Below are 24,975 nucleotides of genomic sequence, written 5' to 3' on the forward strand. Positions count from 1 at the left end.
TAAAAGTACAGGGACACATTTTTTATATATTATTGCGTTCAGCTATAACAGAAAGCACTGCACACTAAATCACCTGTTATTGTGTATGGCCTTTAATGAGGTTGAACATGAGTTTGAACAAATGTACTTTTCTGGAAACCTGAAATCTGATTAACAACGCCAAAAATATGTATGTATGTAGACAAATGAACACCCAGTGAGCTAAGTTTCAGTTCTCAAATTGTAAAAGCTCTATACTTCACATAACGGAAGCAGATGTATGTTATACTATGTTCCCGCAGCAGAGGGAGCTGCAGTTTCAGTCTGTGCAACACAACTGAGAGAACATTTAAGGTTAAGAGGTCCAAACATTAGTACCATGGTCATAACCAGTAGGCCTACTAAAGTTTGGACCTTGGTAATTTCTTTTCTAAAACAATAAGACAGCAAAAATTGTTACCAATCAATGTTTGAAGTGCCAGATTGCTTTTACTTTGAAATACTCATACAGAAGAGCAGGAGGGGAATAGAAGATAATGAAACAGCCTGGGGTGCGGCTTTTGAGATACAGAGCCTTATAGGTTTTTGGTTGAACTGTGTTTTTTTTTCTTAACTGTGTGAGTGTTCATTTTTTTTTAAATCCTGGTTGGGATTGTTTGTACATGTAGGCCTATGTGTTTTTTTTTCTACACTGGTGTGGACCGTGTGTGTGCATGTGTGAGATTGTTTTTCTGTCCTTGTTGGGACTGTGTGTGTGTTCATTGAAAAACAAACACGCGTCTGATGAACCCAAAGGAGATTTGAAAAATACACAAAAAGGATAGCAAGAATAGATCTTAATCATAAAGTTGTCTGGAAATGCACACATGTGTGCATACAAAATACATCATAACGCAGAAAAAATAATGTATGGTGCTTAAAATGTTCTGGTGGAGACCCTCAGACCCTGCCAACTATAAAACATCATAAAAATGATAATTCCTAATGCAACTGGGAATGTAATTTAGCAATGCTATAAAACATTTTTAAGGACTTCAAAGCTTTAACTCTGTCTATTAGTCACCTGTCCTTTCTTTCTTCCACAAAACTTCATACTGTGGCAATTAAGTTATAAATTGTCCTCAATAAATCATGTTCCAAAATGAATGTAATAATGACTTTGGATCATTTATACAAGTTAATTTTCTACGGTGAATAACATCTTAATTAACAAGTTTACAAAGTATATAGTTGAAAATAGTTCAACTGGGACAAAACATCTTTGACTAACACACAATAGTGTAATAAGAAAAATCTTTAACATCCTTTAAAGATTAATATATTTTGGGGAAAAATCACAAGTCAAGCCAAAGCTGGGTTCTGGTCCAGCCTTGCTAATTAAGAAATAAATAATAATAATGTTAAGAGTGAATTTTCTTTATGAAAAGCAGAAATGCATTTACCCCATAGACTGTTAATAGATTCAATAGATTTGGTGTAAGTGTCTCGCATTAATGTTTGTGTGGTACATCTTCGTCAGGATAGACAAGCTTTGGTTGAATCGGATTTGCTTCCCGAATAGAGTCGAATACAGCCGAAGGAGGGAGTCCGTACAGTTTTTGTGTGTGACGTCAGTCCCCCCGCCCCTTATCCCGCCCGGTTCTCCCCGCACGTCCTTCCCCCCTCCTGCCCAGCTACACTACAGGCTGGAGCCCCGGCAGCACGGCGCGCAACACAACACTCTGACAGCTGCCTGCGACTGACTGGAAAAAAAAACCAAGAGGGAAAGATGGAGCACAGAGAAGCCGACTGCAACATAATGTTAATGACCGACTCGTACAAGGTACCGTACCCCTCGGTGGTTTCATGTAGCGGGAGGCCCGGGTGGAGGGAGCGGCTGATGGGTGAAAAAATTGATAAAGTCAAGGTGGTTTCATCATCAGTCCCAAGGCCATCACTGTGCTCTCTGTGGCCGGTTTCCGTCGCTTCAAGGCGGGCCGAATAGGCAGGAGGAAGGGGAGGAGAGGCGGGTGACAAAATGAGACGCATCCTTCTTTCTTAGCTTTGTCTATTTTGGTTATTAGGGAGCCACCGGCTTTGCGAGTCACAGTGGTATCAGGCTAGCTGTGTAAGCTAGCATGCTAGCCCACTTGGAGACAGTAGGGATTGATCACTGATACATAATAAAAGCTAATGTTAGCCGCTAGCTAGCAGGTGCTGTGCGGATTGGACCGGTACACTGCACATGGGCAAGTCTCATTCAAAAGCCCAGCAGGTCAAAATGTTAGCCAGCATGGAGTTAGCCACAGTCTGTGCAATGCGTCACTTTCGGGAAATCAAAAGTGAAAGTTAAAAAGAGACACTTAATGGGACAAGTGACACGCCCGGGACATTTTTAATTTTTCCATTGTTGATGTTATTGCGAATATGCCATTGACAGACTGCTCGATAACAATGTAAACAGAGATCAAATGTGCATGTATGTATGAATGAATGAATGTGTGAGTGAATGCACGTTTGAAAATGGTTGCCATGCTTGTTGCCATGTACAGCAGTCATGTGAAAACATTGAACATACGGTCTGCAGGACAGGAGAGAGAGAGAGAGATAGACCCAGGGGAGGGAGAGAGAGAGGCATCAGCAGGGTTAAAGTTTGAAGGCAAAATGCAGGAATAAACTTTAAAAAAATAATAATAATTTTACACTGAGGTCAGATTGTTTTTTAAATGCAAAAAGTGAACATTAGTCTTTTAAAATTTAAAATTGGACTTGTGCAAAAAAAAAAAAAATGTATGCCTATCTGTGCAAAGTAATAGTCTAAATGAATATGTATCTCTGAAACATAATATCAGGAACCAATCAAAACATGCAATGTTTTTGCAGTGTGTTGATACCATTATAATACCTGTATGAACTACTGGTATGTCTCTGATATTTTTTCTAGGTTTTGTTTCTTCATCATGTTTATTGGAGTAGATGTAATATTTCAATCAGTCTAAATGTTTTCCAGAAGGTGTAGAGTACCGCTTTATTCCTCTGATGTGCCTCATAACGCACAAGCAGCCTATCTTTTTTTTTTTTTTGTGTCTATTCCTTATCTCTCTTCAGTTCTCAGCCAGGCTGTGAGAATGGGTGAGATTATGATGAAAGGTCGTTTTGATGTCAGGTGTATCAGACTGTAAGACAGATGTTTTGTGATGTACAGCAGCAACTAAGGCCCAGAAAAATTAGTTGTAGCTTTTGCCTCGAATCTCTCTTACAGTTATATGGCATAAACGTCTTAATTCAATTTTGATTTACTCCCCTGATTGGTCATTTCTGTCGTTTCAAAAAAACATTTTGTTATTTCTGGGAAATTATTAGTTTTGGTTTCACTTTGATGCCACGTATTTCTAGTTTATTTGAAAAGTTTAAGGTCAGATCAGAAGAGTTCAGACGCAGAGTGTTTGTGTTTAAGGTTCTGCACACTGTGTTGATCTGAAACAGTCAATATTGTGTGTGTCATTGTTTTAATGCACCACTGCTTAGTCCTGAGCCAATGTGTAGAGAAGTGATTAAGGAAAACAGACGTAACTGCGAGCTAAGGTGTCATGGACTGAAATAAAACCTCTCAGGAAGAGGTGCCTGATTTGTTACATAAGTGTCATTGTTATTGTAGCAGAAGTCACCGCCTTGGTTTTGTTCTCTCTGAGTCTTTAAATAAACCATTGTAAAGTAGCTTATGGACATAATTAGGTAAATTAAAAAGCTCTATATATATATATATATATATATATATATATATATATAGCTTGTTGTCCTTATCAAATATTCAGTATCCAGGGGTTTTTCCTGGCTCAAAATGAGGAGATGATGCTACTTTTACAACCTTGTACATTTAAAGGTGTGCTGTGCAGACTAGCTCAACACTTTATACGTAACATGAGGACTTCTAATATTTGTAAAGGCTAATTGAAAAAAAACCAATTCAGAACTAACGTATTATACAAATAAATGTGCCCAGATCGAAATTAAAATCAATACAACATAAAAGCTAATTAGTTGATATCTACAGTTAAAGGTGAAAGACGTTGAATATTAAGCCTGGGGGGGGGGTCTTTCTTGGGTTCCACAACAAGGACATTTTCAGCATCACTGTACAACACTGCCATTCTTGTATTCTGGTTTATTTTTATGCACCAAATTTAATTTGTCAAAAAAATTTGATTTATTCTCCCTTTATTTTTGTAAAGGGAAATTCTTTCATGTAAATAAGAAATATCTGGTTCGTCCTGTGTGGACGTCACTCTTCACACTCAAGCAGATTTAACATGTCATCATTCACATTGAGTCTGATGATGAACACGGGAGACACAGAGATGTTTTTCACTTAATGTACCTTCTTTGCATCTCCAATTTCGACATATTGCTGTCTGTTTATTATCAACGTTTTTTTTGTTTTTTTTTATGGTACTTCTACAATACGTCAGCATGTAGAAGCTTTTTAATCACACACCACAAAGCTGTACTCAAGACAGGATGGCGCTGAATTTAACATAAATATTATTTATAAGAATTATAGTCTGACGGTGCCACAGACAGAGAGCGTATGCACAAAATGTCATTTTTAGGCTTTGCCAGAGAGGTTAAGCACGTTCTGCATTCCTAAATCTGTTGTCATTTCCATTTGAATCAGCCAGTTAAATTACTGTAAAGAAACTAAACATGAAGAAATCAGGCATTCATCTAGAAAAGTTGAGCTTTCATAGGTTTTCAAAATGTTCAGATGTAAAAAAAAAAAAAAAAAACGAATTAGCCTCGTGGTTAGTGCACATACGAAGGCTGAAGTTCTCCAAGCGTGCAGCCCGGGTTCAAATCCTTTCCTGCATGTCATTCCCCACTCTCTCTCTCTCTCCCTGATTTCCTGCTTTCCACTGTCCTGTCTCTAAAATAAAGACATAAAAAGCCTGGTAATAAATCAAAAAAAAAAAAAAAGAGCTATATCTGTGTTTACATTGTGTCTCTGTACGCCTGAAACTAGGCAACCGTGCATCGGTCTTGTCCGTTCATGCCAGTGTGATAATCAAGAGAAAAGCAAGCAGTGTACCTGTCTGATCTACTTCGCTGGTAGGACACAAAGCTACGCTGCACCTGAAGGCCTTTTTCTGTTTCGTCTCTTTAACTGAAAAGAGAAGTGTAGCCCCAAAGCCAAGCTTGCCTATCGCACGCACGCACGCACGCACGCACGCACGCACGCACGCACACTCACACGCGCATGCTTGGGTGTAGTGCTGGCCCTAGGAGTCAGTAAGATTTGACTATATTAAAGGGTGGAGGTGCACATTGCATCCTTGTTTATTTGCATTTTAACCAAAAACAATGATTTCGAGGATGATGCAACAACACTGAGTTGAGCTTCAGCGTGTAGTTTGTGTTCTCTGTGAGTTTAGAAGTGGGTCTTTACTTTGAATTTAATACATGTTTATATTGGTTTAAAGTGTAATAATATTATTATAGATAATCAGTGATAATTATTATCCTCAGATGATGATAAAAGAGGTCTCACTTGTGTGCCGTGACATCTGATACACGTTTTGTGATTATTGTTTTTTTTTTAAAATTGAAACTTTGTTTGTGTATACATCGATGTGTTTGTTTGCCAGCGAGTGTTTGCACACACGTGGTCAGGCCTAGTGTCATGTTGTGTGTCTTGACTCTATTTTGAGTCCCAGAAAGCTCACGGGGAAAGGACAGAGATGGGAGGGGGGGAGGGGGGGGAGGGGGGGGGGGGGTCAAAGACACTAACATTTATCTCCTCTCTGAAGTGAATGACGGTGAGGAAGCCGGAGTGTTTACACCTGTGACTCTAATGTAACCTCAATGTGTTTACATTACGTAGGTGAGAAATCAGGTGTGACAAGGTTTCTTGACTTCTAAACCAACCCTTGACTTACTTTCTTCCTCTTTTTATGGGAATGTCCCACCTTTTATTTCTCACAGATTGGATATTGAAAGTACGGTGAATTAAAAAAATGATTGAGTGAAACGTAGATGCTCCCATCATGTTGTCAACCTTTTTTTAAAAATAGACCCCTCAATGCCCCAGTGTACTCGGCTGAGAACCCTCGACTCATCTGGGATTTAACTGATGGCCAGATGTCTTCAGATGACTCTGAATCTTTCCCTTGGTGCATGTTTGTGCAGCCCTTATAAAAAACGGTCTATCCTTCCTGTGTGAGACATGCCTGGACAAGTCTCAAACTTGTCTTGTCTTTTATTCAAGCTGTCATTATTTCTCTTATCACACGCAGTTGACAGTAAATGTGAAGATTAGCCAAAGCACACACATTCAACATAGAATAATAAATTAAAGAATGTGCGTGGGTGGGAAAACTCTGTGACATTTTCAGACTTTATTATTTCTTTTGTTCAACTGGGCTGTTCGCTACCATCACAAGAGTAACGGCAGAGCTCCTTAAACGTTTAGCTGTGTGACCCTGAATCTGAACTTTGTCGTTTCAAAGACAGCCACTGAATTCTTCCACAGTACAGGGTATGAAAATTTGATTTGCTGCCTGTTAAATGTCTTCTTCATCTCAGGAACTGCCTCGACAACATCCCACAAATGAAATGTTTGATCTGACGTTTTGGGGGCTTCATTTTGAGTTAACATTTCTCAGTGTTACAACATACTGTATATATTCAAGGTTTTATCAGGATTGTTAGTCAAGTATTTCACATTGTGAAATGTTAAAAAGCTACTATCTGTTTTATAATATATATATGACAAGATTGGCTTGTCTCATGCATCCTCAGTGCAGGTGGAATAACTGAAACAACTTGTTTGTACCTTATGAATGAAACATGCACTTTATAATTCTCCTGATCTGGCAATTGAAGGTGGCTCATTTGGACAGAGAGAGCTTGTTTCCTTTAATACCCTGAGGTAAAGAACAGTCCAGAGAGAGCAAACGATGAGCATGAATTTTCTCATTAATCATGCTGCTTAAAGTTGTGTGTGTGTGTGCCTGTGTGTGTTTGTTGTTTGGGTCCGGGGCTATAAAAGCATGGGCGCACTGCCAGCACTATCACTCTTGGCCCGAGGTTAAAACATATAAAAGATACTATCACAGATTATGTTCAGATTTTAGGAGGTATACATTCAGGCATCCCCCAAAGGGAGTCTGATAATGATGAGTCGGCCTTTTATTGTGAATATTTCAAATTTAATGGCATGTACTTTTGCTTTGAGGGTTGTACGCTGATTTCAAACCCATATGACCACTGGAAGATACCCAGAAGGCAGCTTTCTCAACCACTTCATCATAAAATGTGCAACATCGTCCACCAGTGTCAGATCATTTTTAGCACAGGTCATTGTTTGCTAAACTGTGATGCTGCAGACTGTTTAAAGGTCACATATTATAATCCTTTTTAAACAAGTTTAAAACAAGTCTCAGCGCTCCCCAAAACATGTCTTGGAACTTTCTTGTGAGAAATCCACTCTCATCCTGTATTGTATCATGCCTACAGACCCTTCCATTTCAGCCCTGCTCAGAACAGGCTGTTTCTGTGTGTGTGTGTGTGTAGCTTTAAATGTAAGCTGGGTCTGACCATGCCCTTTCTTGGACGGCTTGGTTTCTTGCTTTGTGCCCAAATGTTTACAGTGGAAAGGTGCACTCAGAGGGCAGAACAAACACCTAGCTGTGTGGGTGTCACCCACCTGGGGGAGGAGTTACTTCCCTTTTATGATGTCACAAACGGCCTGTTTGAGCGCACATTTTCTAAAGGGACGCAGGCAAAAGAAGGAGAGGATGGCTTTTTGTTATAGTTTTGGAGGTTTGTAGACAGATTAGGACACATATTATTGTCGTAAAAACATGGTAGTGTATTTTGCATAATATGTGACATTGGTTGTCCTGTGGGAACTCTAATGTTTGTGCTTTATTTCAAATTGTACCTCAGTTTTCTTGCTGTAAATGGCCATTCTAATTTGCCCTGCTCTGTCTCTGCAGGTAACACATTACAAACAGTACCCCCCCAACACGAGTAAAGTGTACTCCTACTTCGAGTGCCGTGAGACGAGGACAGACCCGAGCAAAAGCAGAAAGGTCAAATATGACAAAACCGTCTTCTACGGCCTGCAGTACATCCTCCAGAAATACCTTAAAGGTAAGTGCGTACTCAGATTCCACCTCTGCTGCGCTAAAGGGCCGCTTGTTGTTGTGTCGTCAATTCAAATAAAAAAGCGCCCTCGAGCACAAACCCGGCTTTTCAGCCACAAACACTGCCCGATTCAATGACTCTGCAGCTTCCCAGGATTGCGGCCCTCTAAAGCCACCGTTTTATTAATGATTCTCCAGAGTGTTTGTGTAAAAACAAATGTGTTTCCAGTCAACTTCACACATTAAATCAGGGTAACATTCCAATATTAGGATTACATAACCCAAGCATGGATTTACAATATTCTACTGTTGTCCAGTTTGCAATCAGGGCACATACCAAAAGCCTTTTGTGATGCATTATGGGTCCCTCTTGGAGCATTTCAACGTTTAACTCCCTCCAGCACAAGGTGTGATTGGTGCTGGGTCGGCTGCAGAAAAGCGTGCCTCTAGCTACTCTAGATTCAGCGCATTGCTCAAGGGCACTTCAGCAGGGCAGGTGCACGCCGTCGTTGTCTGCAGCAACAGCCTGGTTTACAATGTGCCTCACAGTGATTAGACTGTACAGAGCGTAACAAAAAGCCAGCGAAAGTTTCATCTATACAATACATGCTTCGCTCTCATTAACTTCAGTTTTGTAAAAGTGGATGTTAAAGCGAGTTATGGTGATCCTGAGGGGCACGAGAGAGTGCACGAGAGACCGAAAAAAGAAGGGAGTGGAAAGAAAGAAGCAGAAAGCATCTCCCTCCTGTCTCTTAAAAGGATTTCATGGTGCCGTAGCAGAGGTGCGGGGGAGAACAGAGAAAGAGAGAGAGAGAGAGAGAGAAGACAAAAGCACAGCTGCTCTTTCACCGTGTGCGTGAGAAAGGCCAGCTGCCTGCATAGAGCGCCCCTCGGAGCCCAGTGATTAGGCCGAGCATTAGAGATGCATCCCTGATCCTTCAACTTGTGAAACCAAAAGTGTGCATCGTGATTCTTCTGGGCCGAGTCACGATTCATTTGAATTTGGGTTTGCTGCTGCAGGCAGCAACAAACATATTCAAAACGTCTCCCAACAAATTGTTATGAAGAAAACACATTTAGTCGGCTGGATTTGTGATACATTTGGGGAAATTACATCTCTAGGGAAAAACTTTGGTGAGAAAGTTGGTACTACCTTAGTGTCTCGCTTAGCTCAGCACAAAGACTAGAAACAGGTCAAATCCAACTTGGCTTTTACTAACATCTGCAAAGCTCATAACTTTACCTTTAATGTCTTATTTGATTTAAGCATAACTAGAGCGTTCAAGCAAATTCAATTCCCAAGTTTAGTGTCATTGGGGGTAGTTGAGGTGGCAAGAAAGTCACTGCGCCACACGATTAATAGTCAAGCACTCATCTACTTCAATAAATCAATCTTTATCTGTATGGCGACAATTCAAAACAAATGTTATCTCAAGGCACGTTACAAAAAGAGCAGGTGTGGACCTTACTCTTTGTTATATTATTTACACAGAGACCCAACATTAATCCATCATGAGCACAGCACTAAGCAACACGCAGCAAAGGAACAGATGCTTATAGAAACGTCCTTCAAACAGGCGGAGACCTCGAGCAGAGCCAGACTCACGTTGGAACAGCCATCTGCCACCACTCTTAGGGTCTTAAAAAGTGGAATGGAGGGAGATTTAAAGCAACAATGCCTGTAATAACGGTCAAAGTAAGTGTAGTATTAGCAGTAACAACAATGTAGGATCACAGATTGACCAGTCTAGTGTTGACATAAGCAACTGTAATGTGTCAGGGAGGACTCAGGACTGGTGGTGTCAGTGACAGCTGTTGAAGTTGAGCAGCTTTTGAATTCACATTAACGTTTATAATAATGATAATAGACGTAAGACTATAATAATTGTAGCAGTTGGAGTTAGGCAGGTCCACAGCAGCAGCAAAAACTCCAGAGGAACCTATGAGACAAGGGAGCTCAGGAACTCCAGGGAAAGTATATGGTTAGTGACTTAAATGGGACATGAATATGCATACAGAGAGAGAGAGAGAGAGAGAGAGAACAAGTTTAAGTGGGCCAGGTTCAATGACAGTGTAAGCCGGTCCATCCCTAACTACAGTATAAGCTTGTATATCTATGCTTTACACATGCTTTTCCCCTAACTGGCTTCTCACAGTAGTTTCATATTTACTGTACAGCTATGACAGTGGTATCATGTTTTTTCCCCCCATCTCACTGAGACGAGACAGCAACAAGCCCATTTCTGAGAAAGTACAACTCTTTGAACTTGAATGTGACGAAAGAAAATGTGTTGGTGTGTGATTGTTCGAACAAAGACTCCTTGTCAGTGTGGCATGGCATGCTTCTGATTCAGTTACACGATGGACTGTAACATTTCCTGCACATTACCTTTACTGGTTTGTTTCCTTCTCTAGTATCTGTCTTTGGGCCTTGTTGTGCGTCTGGCTCTGCCATTGCTCTCTTTGATCCCTCTTTTCTTTGCCTCTCTTCCTCCTCTCCAGGAAAGGTGGTGACTCCAGAGAAGATCCAGGAGGCGAAGGAGGTATACAGAGAACACTTCCAGGATGACGTTTTCAACGAGAAGGGATGGAATTATATCTTGGAGGTAATATTTTCAGAAAATTGAAAGCTAAACGGTTGTTTATATTTATAAACAATGAGGGCGTCTTTAGAGGTAATGCTTTATTGAGGGAAAAAAAAAGCTGGAATGTAGAAGCATGGATACAGGTGTCCACATACACAGGTGCCAGAACACTTAAATGTTTGCACATGAAACATTCTGAAGGCGTTTTCTCTATAATCGGAGAGGCTCTGAATCAGACGTGTACACACACACACTGAGGACATACAGTGAGTTCCTGAAGAACACAAAAGGTTTTTGTAACAATTTTTGATCATTAAAACGGAAAGGCCTTTGGGCAGCATTCTGCAGTTGCAAAGTAGGGCCAAAAATAACCCAAATCAAGGTTTGTGATGGTGTGTTGCTCTCTAAAAGCTGTGATAAGAAGGGGTGTAACAATATTATATAGTCCTGATATTTCTTGTGAAGGTGTAGAACTGCCCTCGTGATATCAGTACGTAGACGCAGAGCAGTAGCCATCATGAAGTCTGATGTTGAACTGGGAATGACTATAGAAGACTCCGCCCCCACTTTTAAGTAGGAGTAACAGAAAAGACACAAACAAGATGTAAGCAGTGACGGTCATTACAAGATGATTAATAGTCAAAACGTTTCAAAATGGACCAGCTTTGTTTTGTATTTTGTGACTTTCAATCGTATCAATGAATATTTTTAGTAGTAAGTGGTTAGTGCACACCCTATGTACAGAGGCTGAAGCCCTCAGTTGGCGGGCAGCCAGGGTTCAAATCCGACCTGTGGCTCCTTTTCAAAAACTCTCTGACTCTATCCACTGTTGTGTCTCTAAATAATGTTATAATAAGTCAAAATGAACCAAATATCGTTCCTCGTCTCATCAGAGGAGTGTATCGTCACACCCCTGTTGATGTGTTATGAAAGCCTGAACAGCAAAAAAAAAGATAATTGGCAGTTTAGTTGTTTGTGTTACTCTCCATGTAATGAGTGAAAGGCTATCCGAGTGAAACTGTCAAATGAAACGTCTAGAAGTCGTTTTATCTTTCATAGAAAATATCTGTATAATGGTCCTTGTTATTACTGTAGGAGGGGCATTTTCAGCACCTTGGAGAGAGCACAGCGCTGTTTTTCCCTTCATCATTTTTAACCTCATTCCTTCATCAGCTCTTACTAGCCTTGTTTTCTGCGAAGCACACTATATTTTTAAGCTGATCGTCTATAATCCGGCACACGCAAGCTTACAAATGTTGCTCACCTTAAGCAGTGCTACTGTATCAAACACAAAATAATGGAGAATGTACTCAAGACCTGATTTGAAAGGTGAGATTTCTCTGGTCTCACTGCCTCTCTCGGTTGCACGTGTTAAGCACAAACCTGATCTCATCAGAAGCAGTATTGCTTCCAATGTGTCCATGTGTCCTATGTCTGCATTCTAAGGTCATCTCTTTGAAGATAAAAACCCCTCTATAAAAGCACTGTGTAAATCTGGATCTGGGTTGGTGTAACTGTGCATGCACTTTTGCTTTTTGTGTTTACAGAAATACAACGGACACCTGCCTATTGAAATCAAGGCGGTGCCGGAGGGGAGTGTCATCCCTCGGGGCAATGTTTTGTTCACAGTGGAGAGCACGGACCCGGAATGCTATTGGCTCACCAACTGGGTGGAGGTAAATTTTTGTTTTGTTTTGTCCTCCGGGCCCAGCGTGGACAAGGGGTGGTGGGTACATGACACAAGTGTATTGTTCAGTTAGACTGTGTCGGACAGGGAGTGGTCTAAAAGATGTGGTTGTATGCATCGTGGTTGTGTAGGATTTTGGAGCTGAAACAGTCCTTTTGATGTTAATTTCATGAACACATTTTAAATCCCTTTAACAGCACTTCAGTTCTAGATAAGGTTCACCAAAAGTCGCCCCTTTTGAACAGTTACCTTTAATGGATTATTGATTACAAGACAAAATATATCATTAACATTTATTCTCTTTTTAATTGGCCGCTTGGCAGCCGTCCTGCTCACACCTCTTAAACCTCTCCTTAAATCGTATTGAATTACATTCTTGTCATGGCTTATTACTCGATGGCTGGAGCTGTAACTGCAGCACAGTCATTCATACAGCTTGAATGAAAAGTAGAAATGGAGAGTAAGGTGCTGGGAAAAAAAAAAAGTGCTTGCCCTGAAGCAATGTTCAGTTCCCCAAAGAGCACCACATCTTTGTAATGGCTCTGAAAACTGTGAAGAATGTATGTCAAGTGTATTTACTTTTTTAATTTCATTGACTCTAAGGCTGTGTCAGACAGTCATGGACAGCAGGTTCACTTGTAATGAATTCAGTCTTTGTTTTTTTTTACAGTACCTGGTGTTGTAGCTGTTGTAGGTGCGGTAGTTAATACTATGCTGCTGTTTATATTCCTGATGAATAGCTTTCAGTGTTAGGTTGACATATTGCCCAGGGAGCTCGGATATAAATGAGCTTTTATAGCAAACTCTAGCCAAACAAATGTGTTGTCCATGACTCCTGTCAAATAAACCAATAAACTAGACTAAGCTGTCCATGGATAACACATCTGTTTCCATACACTGTATAGAGCTTAGCTTAGTTCAGCACAAAGGGAAATGGCTAGCCTGGCTCTGTTCTATTTAGATCTTCGTTTCCTAGCCATCGTGCTTCTTCTCTGCTTGTTAGCATCTAGCAGCAGTCTTTAATGATAGACGTAGCCTCTTGTTTGACAAAAATACAAAGCTGCCTCATACCTGAACTACAGTATGTTAACCATCAGCAGGGAGCGGCTGCACTGGTTGGAAACAAAATAATACAATTTTTGTTGGACTAATAAACGAAATGACTGTACTGCTCCCATGAAGAGTTTAAAGGTTTTTATAGCTAGTTTTTTTTTTTTTTAATCTTCTTCATGAAGCATGATGTTCATTTTGAAATGACAGAAAGGATAAAGCATGGGTTGGGATGTGGCTTCCTTTGATTGACGAGTCACAGATCAAGGCAACCTGTCAAGCAGGATTGAAGGGCATAGCACTGGGTCAGCTCTGACATAAAACAAGATGAAGACAGAATGCTTGAACAGTGCTACCAATGAAACCAATGAATGACAACATGATGGCTACACCCATATCTCATAAAGAAAGCCTTTCACAACCAGCACAATAACTTTGAGAGGCTTTTCACCTGATCCTCAACATGAAAGCACCGAGTGTGTGTGTGTGTGTGTGTGTGTGTGTGTGTGTGTGTGTGTGTGTGTGTGTGTGTCCCCCTCCGAGATAAGGAACATGTAATATACTTAATGCCCCGTGAACAGACTGTCCGCTATGACTCGGCAGAACTAAATTCATTTACCGCGAGCTTTACCTCCGCTCTGTGTGTCTTCCTTTCTCCAAAGTGCTCTCGGTTGACTCATCCTCGCTCAGCCTCTCTTTCTCCACGTCGGCTCGCTCCATGAATATCATGATTTAATAGGAAGTTTTTTTTTGTTTTTTTTATACCTCAATTGTTCAAGCAGGTTTGGCAATTAAGAGTGTTTTCTGAACAAATCTCTGCCAATTAGATCTCTACAATTCTCTCTCTATACTCCACTATGATGCTGAATATGCTGAGAAAGAGAGTTTGGACATAGGTCGCCAAGAGCCGAGTTATTACTCTCACACACACACAGTCCTGATAAATTTAGATACACAACACTTACACACACACGCTTACACACGCTTGGTCAGGCTCTACAGCTGATAAAAATACACACACACACACACACACACACACACACACAGAGTCATTCTTCATGGGTGATGTAAAATTAGCCTGCTGTCCTTGGGCTTGTTTCCGTCTTCCCCAATGCTCTTGTTCTTCGTTTTTTTTGCTTCCACTGTTTCCACCTGCTTTTTTTTTCTCACCCCGTCTTAACATCCTTTTTTTTTTTTCTCACGTTATATCTTTCTTTCTCTTTATGTCTCCACCTTCATTGTCACCCCCGGCTCTCCTTCCATGACCTCCCTCCATTTTGTTCTGGAACGCTGACCGGGAAGATATGTTGGCACGCGTGTGCATGAGAGTGTGTGCAAACATTCCTTGCTGAGTGTTTTTTTATTTATTTATTTTTACTGTACTGTTGCCCCAGTAGACCGTAATTAATCACAGACCTTATTTGCTGTATATGTTACTTCTATAAATGTCCAAATGAATTAAACATGGGGAATTATTTTTTTTGATAAAGACAAATAGTGTTCTTCAGATATAATAATTCCTCCTATGGAGAAATCCCACTCAACCTACAACAGCATGTTAATCTTAATCAAATCTTATCGCAGTGTTTTATTTCTCATTCCATCAGAGATACTTAATGAAAAGGTCGACATGCAGATAAGGCAGAGGGCGCATGGCTCGTGAGTGTCTGTGTCTGTCAGGACAGGAGCCGCGCTCTGGCAGTCACATGAGACCATATTATGCTTTAGATTGTGATTAGTCTGAGGAGGCATGTGACTCTGCTCAGGGTCATAAAGTGAAGAGGCACACTGCATAGTATTAGCAGTCAAAAGGGGAAACCTTAACAGGAAGTTAACAAAGATGTGTTTCTTTTCCCCCTCCCTTTTAACGAAAAAAAAAAAAGAACACAGTGGGGGAGGGGGAAAATAAAAAGCTACATCCTGGTGTTTTGAATATTTGTCATTCTTGTGTTCTTTATCTGCTGCTGATGAAGTTCGACATACATGTGCACCTGACTTTTATTCGTATTTTTCACATCTCTTTGTGTGTGTTGTGAAATGTTTCAAGTCTTCTCGCCGGCTGCAGAACAAGTCCAGCAGATACGCGTACAAATAAAGTAACCTGAACTAAACCTGACCCTGAACACAGCATGTAATTATAACAAAACACCCGTCAATAACATCGTCGTAGCCACATTTGATTTGAACTTTCATTAAATGGGGATAAAAGGCAGGATTGATTATGTAATCCATCGTGATTATTATTGAATTTGACAGACTCTTCTATCAGTATTTTCCTACGCGCAGTATGGATTCATGTACAGAGGCATTAGCTTACGGAGCTTCACACACACATGTCTGAAATACTAGTCCTGGTCAAATGTGTGTATTCAAAAGGTGATTGTGAGCACGGGTAAGCCACTTGTTTTCATTTTGAAATGTGTGACTCTCGTCCAGAGTTGACATGAGGCATGGAGGAATGTATTTTTCCCAGAGTTTGTCTTGTGTGAATAAGCAGTCCTCTTTTATCCCCTGAGCCTGTTAGTTTGGGCTCCTTGTACCAGTCGAATTCTGGGACAACAAGGTTGTGTGTTCAGTCCTGAAAAACGAAAAAATGAAAAGAAAATGATTTTAAACAGACTTAAATTGCTGTTACAACTGGATTTTATTCATCGGTGCATGTGTGAAATAGCACAAATATCGAGGGAACTGGACTGATGTGAACTGTCCTTGCTTCCTTCCTTCCTCCATCAGACCATCCTGGTTCAGATCTGGTACCCCATCACTGTGGCGACCAACTCCAGAGAACAGAAGAAGATCCTCGCTAAGTACCTGCAGGAGACCTCTGGGAACCTCGAGGGCCTGGAGTATAAACTACATGACTTTGGCTACAGAGGCGTCTCCTCACAGGAGGTATTCTAATCATACTCAACCACGCCTTACTGCATGCAATGAGGTGGTAAATGTGATGAATACATGAAGGTACAGTCTAGCCTTTTGCTGAACTTTCAACACTTTAAAGTAGTCTTCATTGGGAAATGACATGACTGAAATCAGTTATTTTAAGACAATATCCACTGTCTTATATAAATAAAAACCCAAAACAACATAGTCCCAGCTCAAGGTCCACACTGGTGTGCCCTGTAGCTTTTCACCCTATCTCCCAGTGTGTTACGGGACTGTGAAAGCTTTTTCTAGAGCTTTAATATTTAAGATAGGATGGGCTAATAATGTAAAATGCCAATAGTAAAAGGTGAATTAAAAAAAAAAGTGTAATTAAAAAGAACCTTATAATAGAATGCCTTGCCCTGTAACTGTTTTTGGGATGAGCTTATTGTTCGTTCATGATATAAAAATCAACCCAACATTGTCCACTGTTTGCAGACTGCGGGCATCGGGGCCTCTGCCCATCTGGTCAACTTCAAGGGCACAGACACGGTCGCTGGCATCGGTGTCATTAAGAAGTACTACGGCACCAAGGACCCCGTGCCAGGCTTCTCAGTGCCCGCTGCAGAGCACAGGTAATCTACACCCACGCTCTTTTTTTCTATCCATAGAAATATGTATAAATGTAGCCTTTTATTTAAGCAGGAGAAAAAGATCATTGAGATTAAAAAAAAAAGCACCATTACAGCTGCAACAGGTATAACCACGACAGTGCTTTTTTAAAAAAATCCTGTGCAATACGACTTTGCTACAGAATACATAACGACAGACTGAGTGCTTACATAATGTAAAAATGGGCTCAACTGGCCCAGAACTCAGTGAGGTCCATGCAGGGTATCCGCGCGCTCGCTCGTTCTCTCTCTCTCTCTCTCTCTCTCTCTCTCTCTCTCTCTCGTCATGTTATGTATTCTGTATCCAAATCGTACTGTACAGGTTTTTGAAAAACATGTGTTTTTTTTTTGGAGTCAAAAGGCCTAAGAGGAGGTGATTCTGTTAATACCTGTTCCTGCTGTGACAGTGCTTCACTTCAGCACCAGGCGCTGTCTGCTGTCTTCTGTCTGTTCCGTGTTGGGAGTGTTTGTCTTTTGTCACTTATTGTTCCGGCGTTGTTGTTAAGAAACTGATCAAATAAGTAAAAGTCACAGGCAAGTTTCTGACTGCTGATTCACAAACAACTTTGCTTTATAAATTATAAAAAAGGGGGGGGGGGGGGGGGAATAATAATGAGCCACCTTGTTTCTCCGCAGTGGAAATTCATTCACCACAACAGTCCTATCCCTGAACTCTTCTGACTGATGTAGGTCAGAAGGTAGGAAGGAAGTCGACCTAAAATAGATTTGTAAATAAAAATACATCTGTGTTTAAGTCTACACATGGACAAAGAAGATATACATATATACTGTATTTAAGGATATATATTATATATATATTTGGGCTTTCAGAATTAACTACTTAAATGTCACTAATTAAGTTCTTAAATTAATGCATTGATCTGTTTGAATCACATCCTATTTTATGACTTTGTTTTAGGATAGAATCAGCAGTTTCTCTGTAGGCACAGTGATGGAAAAGAACACCTCTGCATCTTTGAATGTTTCATTTCACTTAAAAAAAAAAAAAAAAAAAAAAAAAAGACGGCTCATTCAAAAGTAAATATTCACCTCATGACATCAAACATTTCACTTCTTTTATCGTTCCTTTGAGCTGTTTTCATTTTGTTTTTGATCCGTGATGAGTTTCTTCTTCCGTGGTCAAGTTAATGTCGTAACCTTCAATCTACCAGAAGGTCTTAACTTTATTTCAAAATAAAAGCACACGGCAAGTAAACTTACTCTCAGCTTAAGACGGTACAAACTTTTCTAAACAAAAGCCCAACAATTATTATTCTCAGATTAAAAAAAAAATGTAATCATTTGACAGCCTGAGAGTACATATATGAAGCCTTTATCTGTTAGCTGTAGAGGCTTTCCCAGCTTTTCCAGAGGCCTGATTGTCACTGTGATGTAGGGCAGTAGTTCACCATCCACTTTAATAATGACCGCAGCAATTAAGCATGAGTGGGGTCTGCCAACATGGTCAACACTTCTTTTAACACACATGCAAGGTGAAGAGAAACCTTTGAGGATAACATTTTGCCTCTGGAGGTCGCTGAATTCCTGTGTAAATTGTTAATTATCAGCATGCAGTCGTAATCCACAGGGGCCCACTGCTCATCAGTGTATTAACTAAGACACTTGCTTTTTTTATTCACAAGCAACAACGAAAACGTTTTTTTTTTTTTTTTAAAGTTGGTTATCTGCCAAATGTGTCAATGGAGAGAATTTATCGGCCAGAGAGCAAATTAACTCATCATTTGGCTGAGGTTGCTGTTAATTTGCTCCCTCCTGTTTGAATTGTGGTCTCCCTCAAACTAAGTATGTCCTTCATCTGTGTCATCTTTTTGAACAGGGGTGTGATTGGCTGTAGGTAAAGGCTGTGCGAGCCAGCTGCCCTGACGCACATGTGCCTCACATGTCTCTGCTGTTGTTTTATGGCACTGATCCATTTAGCCTACACACACATTTCCCCTCCCTCTCTTGTTGCTCTCCTGCACACACACAGGCACTTCTTCCTAGCCACCAGGGCAGTTACTGCTGCTCCAGCGCACCCTTCTTCCCTGCACCAGTGCATTGTGGGATGGTGGCAGTAGTTGTCATGGTAACCGTTACGCAATACGTCCAGTAATACACCCCCCCCACCCCCACCCCTGTAAAAAAAATAAAAATTGGTTTCTACCTCAGAGGGAGGAGCCACAGTGAAATTCCACTTTGGTTTTAATGTAGAGGGAAAGGGGTGGGTGGTAGAGCAAAGTTGTGTCACCTTCAGAGCTCTTAAGTGTAAAACTTGGGAGTGCCCTCTAGTGTGTAATGAAAACGTTGACTATTAAAGGGAATGCAAAACAATGGAGACAAGTGTGCTCTTCAAATATTACTTTCAAGGACTAGTTTGTAACTAAGCGCCAGGAAGCTTAGGTTCAGTCTGTGTCCTGTTTACGGGTTTCACTTTTTTTTTTGTATCCGAGAGGCAAAGAAAGCAAAAAGAAAAATCTCACAGTCTCAAATGTTTTAGGCTCAGATTTGACTTGATAAAATTGGTTAAATTGTTTCCTTTTTTTTTTTTTTTTTGCAGTTGGTTTGAACGTTGTTTTGAACTCCTTATACAGTAGAAACAAATAATGTTTGTTAACTACCAAATAAACCTAAGATGCACATCTAAATCCTGGTTAGCACTGCCCTCTTCTGGTTCATCTGTTGCATTGTAATAATATTTCTCGCCTATTATTAAACGTCCGTCATGTTTAATGTTTCTTCTACTCCCATTTTTTGTTCTCAACGTTTCCCAGTTTCTTGCTGTTAAAAACTCATTTTCCTTTTTTTGGGGGGTTTTGAGTAAATGATGGGAAGTGGTCTGCATACCTTTTTTTTTTTATTGGGTTCATTTGTGTTGTAAAGTCACAAATCAACCAACCATGGGAGCTAATCTCAACATGCTGATGTTTTTTGGTCAACCTTATCAAATGTTTGTAGGGTAACAAAATACTGATTGCGCTGCCATTCTCTCTGAAGTACCATCACAGCGTGGGGGAAGGACCATGAAAAAGACGCCTTTGAGCATATCATCAAGCAGTTCCCCAGCGTGCCAGTGTCCATAGTCAGCGACAGCTACGACATCTACAACGCCTGTGAGAAGATCTGGGGAGAGGACCTGCGGGGGCTGATAGAGAAACGCAGTGCAGACGCCCCGCTGGTTGTTCGACCAGACTCTGGGAACCCTCTCGATACAGTTTTGAAGGTATGCGGCATCGTTTTCTTTTATCAAGCTTGGTCTTAAAAACAATCCAAAGCACTGACTTTTCCACTTTTTTTTTCTTGCTTCAGGTTTTGGAGATCTTGGGTAAGAAATTTATTCCAAAGGAGAACTCAAAAGGATTCAAGGTCCTCCCTCCTTACATCAGAGTCATTCAAGGAGACGGAGTAGATATCAACACACTGCAAGAGGTATGCGAGAACGCTATTTATTACGGCGCTGCACCAAGAGAGAGAACTCTGCCATGGCAACTGATGGGAACAAGCTCTGTTGCAAAGTTTTTGACTCAGTGTGGTTTACTTCTCAGATTGTGGAAGGCATGAAGGAACACAAGTGGTCCATTGAGAACATTGCCTTTGGGTCCGGAGGGGCTCTGCTGCAGAAACTGACCAGAGACCTGCTCAACTGCTCCTTCAAATGCAGTTACGTGGTGACTAACGGCCTCGGGGTGAGTACCAGCACATGTGAATGTAGTAACTCTTGACTGTCTACTCGAGTTTCCTTTTTCTTTTTCTTTTTTTCTCCCCCTGCAAATAATTCTATCTGATTGACTCTGAGGGTGTGAGCGTTGAACGTGTTTTTTTCTGTGTGGTGGAAAAAAGGTAAATGTCTTCAAGGACCCAGTGGCGGACCCCAACAAGAGGTCAAAGAAAGGTCGCCTGTCTCTGCACCGGACACAGGGCGGAGACTTTGTCACCCTAGAAGAAGGGAAGGGTGACCTGGAGGAGTATGGCGTGGTGAGTCCAGTGCCCACATATAACCCACAGACACTTTTGTGCACATAAAAGAACTAGGTTGATGACAACAGAAATGCCTTCTTTGTTTTTTTTTTCTCACTTTTGCATTTTCTCACTTTTTCTTTCCGTCTTCCCTCCTGGTTGTTTGTCCTCTCTCCTACAACTGCAGGACCTGTTGCACACAGTCTTTCAGAACGGGAAGATGGTGAAGATGTACACATTCGATGATGTCAGAGACAATGCCAAGCTCAAAGAGAGTGAGCTTGATGAGCTGCTGCACTGAACACAGCGCTACTGAACCCCCAACTTTTCACCCTAACCCCCCAAATACCCCCCTCCCTCCCCCCCCCCCCCACCTTCTTCATTTCACCTTTTGGCCTCTGACGTCACCGCCGGAAAACGGTGGTAATGTGCACTGCTAATACAACCCACTCCCAAAGCCTGAGAGCCCCCCCCCCCAAAAAAAAAAAAAAAAAAAAAAAAAAAAATGTTCCCTAAGAAAACCTAAGATCTACCTTAATATTCACAGAATTTACCTTCACAATTTAAAAAAAGAAACACCTGCTCTGGGTCTCTAACAGAGTCAGAAATTTGGAATCAACACAACACCTGAGGAGGGGAAAAAAGTGCAAGTCAGGAAATTACAGATGAGTTAGAGGGAGAGAAGAAACCATTATAATGACTTCTTCAACCTCCGCCCCAAAAACAAAAACAAAAACAAAAAAATCAGCACGTTGCACTGATAGGCCTAGACATGTTGAAAAGTGAGACTGTGATTGGCTATCGGGGGCCGATGTGTTAGCAGACTTTTTCATGCTGACACACAAGCAAATCAGCAGATTGTAGATTTTTCTTTCTTTTTTTTTTTTTTTAAATAAGCTCCGAGCGCAATGAGCCCACAGTAAGTCCGAGTGAGGACGATCACGGCTGAGAGAGATATCCAATTATGAAGCCACGCCCACACCAATGACCGTGCCCCGTGTATTGTGTACAGAACTGTTTAGAGAAGAATTACATGTCTGAATCTACTTAGCTTTGTCTTTTTATGTGAAGGATAATGATAATGGTAGTATATAATGATGCACCAATAACATTGACCCAAAAACTGTTAATGTGTTGCTTCATAAACATGTAAACTTATATTTCTGGGTGATTATGGAGTTCACCCCCTTTGCTTGCTCTTTAGCCGAAGTTATTCATCATGTACTACCTGAATATTTTCTACTCTTACTCTGCCAAATCGAATGTTATTGGTGCATCTCTTAAGGTTTATTAATGATCTACTTGCCATTATGTTGCCCAAAGAGTATCCCCATAATGACAGCCCAATCCAGCCCAGTCATTACATAAAGATTTACCTTCTTTTTTTTTTTTACATGTGTAAATTATAATTATGATGATAGGTTAATTATAAGGAGATAATTTCCTATTAACAATTTGATATTCTAAATAAGCCCAACATGTTAACAAGATGACATGTTTAAATTCCAGTGAAAAGTTTTGGATTAAGCCCTCATGATGGTGAATGCTCTGAAAACCAATCTTTGGGTTTGAAAAAAAAAAAAAAAAACATACATTGAAATTGTCTTCACAGGACTGAAGATGATCTAACTATGTGTTTATGAAAGATTAAATATGTGGCTCCCAGGCAGACATGTTACATTTGTTAAATGTTGGTTCTGATGTGCAGGAATGATGAAATGAAGTGTGCGTGGTTGTGTAGTGTGTGTGTGTGTGTGTGTGTGTGTGTACTGATAATTTCTTCCTCTGAAGGATCGTCTTGTATCCCTTTATGCAAATGAACTTGTTGATCGAGGGAATAATCAACAAACACTCTTCCATTTACTTTGCCGGCGTTTTTTATTTTGAAAGGAGACGCAGCGTTGTGACATACAAGTGAGTGAAAGTATCCAAGAGGCAAAAAAAAGTGAGACTCTGTCGCCCTCGATATCACTGCCCTAAAGAGGGAAAAGCCGGGTGTGTTGTTTGGATTTGTTGCTGAGATATAAGTGAAATCTTGCATCTAAAGCCTTTCCAGAGCATACGTAACAGGCGGAGTGCCACTCCCCTTTTTGCATTTGTGTTTAGTCACATGGTTGAGTTGGCCCTTTTCAGAGTGAAGGGATTTGATTGGAGCAAGGGGCTAGTGACATCACAGGTTAAAAAAAAAAAAAAAAAAGGTTGTTTATACAGAAAAGCAAAATATGTGTGTTCCTCCTACTTTGGGTTTTGGCACATAATAGACACACTGCCAGTGTAGAACCACATACAACTCAAAAGATTCCAACATGTTATTTCTGTCTACACTAGTAGCTACAACTGTTGGATGGATTTTTATAAACCTACATAATAAATCTAAAAGTTGTTTGAGACCAAATGCCTGCAAAACTGATGACATTCCTATCGGGCTCAATTGCAATTTGTGGGTTTCTATCATGCCACATTTTGCTCACATTAGCACATAGCTCCAGGTGTAACATCAAAAGGCTGCTCGCATAGCAGTAGACTGCCTTTAAAATCTTTGTTACATGCTTTTTTTTTTTCTTTTTTTTTTTGGCTGCCCCCTGGTGCTTTTTTAAACTCATCGGTTCACACATTTTCAACAGGGAGCTCACTAATGATAATAAAACCTGCTAAGTGTTAGCAGCCTCAATGGATCTATTAGAGCTTCCGTGACCTTTTCGTTTGACCCTGCTAGATTTCTGCGATTTTTTTTTTTTAGGGAAGACCTTGAAGAAACCTGTGCTGTCACTTACTCCAATTTCCCCCTCTCTGGCTCCGACTAAGCTGCTCCTGGCTGGTAAACAACACATGCAAAAAAAAACAAAATAACACTTCTTTTAGTTTTCCTTCTGTCTGCACTCCTCTCTGTTATGACCTGTCACATTATTTGTTATACAGCTTTTTCTGGGGCAACAACACAGTTCAGTGTTTGTTGTTGTTTTATTGCTCAAATTCAGAGGTGCATCCATTTCACTATTTCGATACTGTCTCAGTTCTTACCTCAAGCTTCATTTTGTATGACCAAGGATGGAAAGAAAATGCTCGAATTATTGCAGTAAATATCCTTATTTACAATGCGGCCATACTGCCTTCTCACTTGTACATACAACAACTAGTTTGACTGAAAGCAGAGCGGGCAGGTTAGGGAGACGACCACAAAAGATGATATTATTATTTTTGTCGGAAACAACTGTTTTTTCTACCAACAGAAGAATATCCAAAACAGCTCGTGTGAATTGGACGTGTGTGACTGTTTTTTTTGTGACTGTCAAGCTTTTTAGCTTCAGTTTGCGCATGAGTGTGAATGTGTGTGTGTGTGTGTGTGTGACCGCCTTGTGTATAATGGATGAAAAAGTGTTTGTGGATACTTTATTTTCTTTATGTTGTTGTTGTTTTACTTGTATGTATATGTTGGTTGTCCCAAATCCTCTCCCAACACAACTGATATTTTAACAAACATAACTTGCTATATTGTCAACAATACATTGATTAAAGATGCCACCCTGTCAATTTGAAATTGTGGATTTTTTTATTAATATATATTTATTGAATTTTGTCTGACCTCTGTGTGGAGCTGATTTAGACTGGAACTTAACCAACTTAGTTTGATTTCCTATAGCAGTGGTTGCAAAAAAATGTTTTCTCACACTGGGCAATCTGTACTGTGCCTAAGCACGCTTTAACCCCCTAAAGTCCAGTTTGTTTGACTAGTGTGAGTGCTCTGTTCTGTGCTCAATGGGGTACACTTCCATGGCCCTGGCACGGATGGAAGAGGTGAGCTTCAGCACGGTTCAGTTTCTCATGCATGAGCAGGAACGGGTACACAAAGTGGGCATGGAGTATCATCGATCCCTGCATCCATATCGACAAATCCTGGAGTGTTTTGGCTGTTAGCTGACTAAAATAAATTAAAATGATCCACAAAGTCAGATACACTGAGTCCCCCCCCCCCCCCCCCCCCCCCGAAGAGTCTCACAAGATTTTGAAGTGCTGTGAAAAATGTACATCAATTTGAATTGTTTTCATTGATAAAATCCAAA

General features: G+C 40.6%; 1 protein-coding gene across 1 annotated transcript; it reads left to right on the forward strand.

Moving 5' to 3' along the window:
- The first annotated feature begins 1,637 nt into the window (after positions 1-1,637).
- On the forward strand, positions 1,638-24,445 carry nampt1 (nicotinamide phosphoribosyltransferase 1). Its single transcript, XM_020644043.3, has 11 exons — positions 1,638-1,801; positions 7,953-8,109; positions 10,605-10,708; positions 12,235-12,363; positions 16,158-16,316; positions 16,788-16,924; positions 19,955-20,180; positions 20,267-20,386; positions 20,503-20,643; positions 20,798-20,932; positions 21,102-24,445. The coding sequence occupies exons 1-11, from the start codon at positions 1,748-1,750 to the stop codon at positions 21,213-21,215; spliced, it is 1,476 nt and encodes a 491-aa protein (XP_020499699.2). The 5' UTR covers positions 1,638-1,747; the 3' UTR covers positions 21,216-24,445.
- The last annotated feature ends 530 nt before the right edge of the window (positions 24,446-24,975 follow it).

Source organism: Labrus bergylta, chromosome 23 (genome assembly GCF_963930695.1).
Source record: "Labrus bergylta chromosome 23, fLabBer1.1, whole genome shotgun sequence".
In the NCBI taxonomy this organism is placed as follows: Eukaryota; Metazoa; Chordata; class Actinopteri; order Labriformes; family Labridae; genus Labrus; species Labrus bergylta.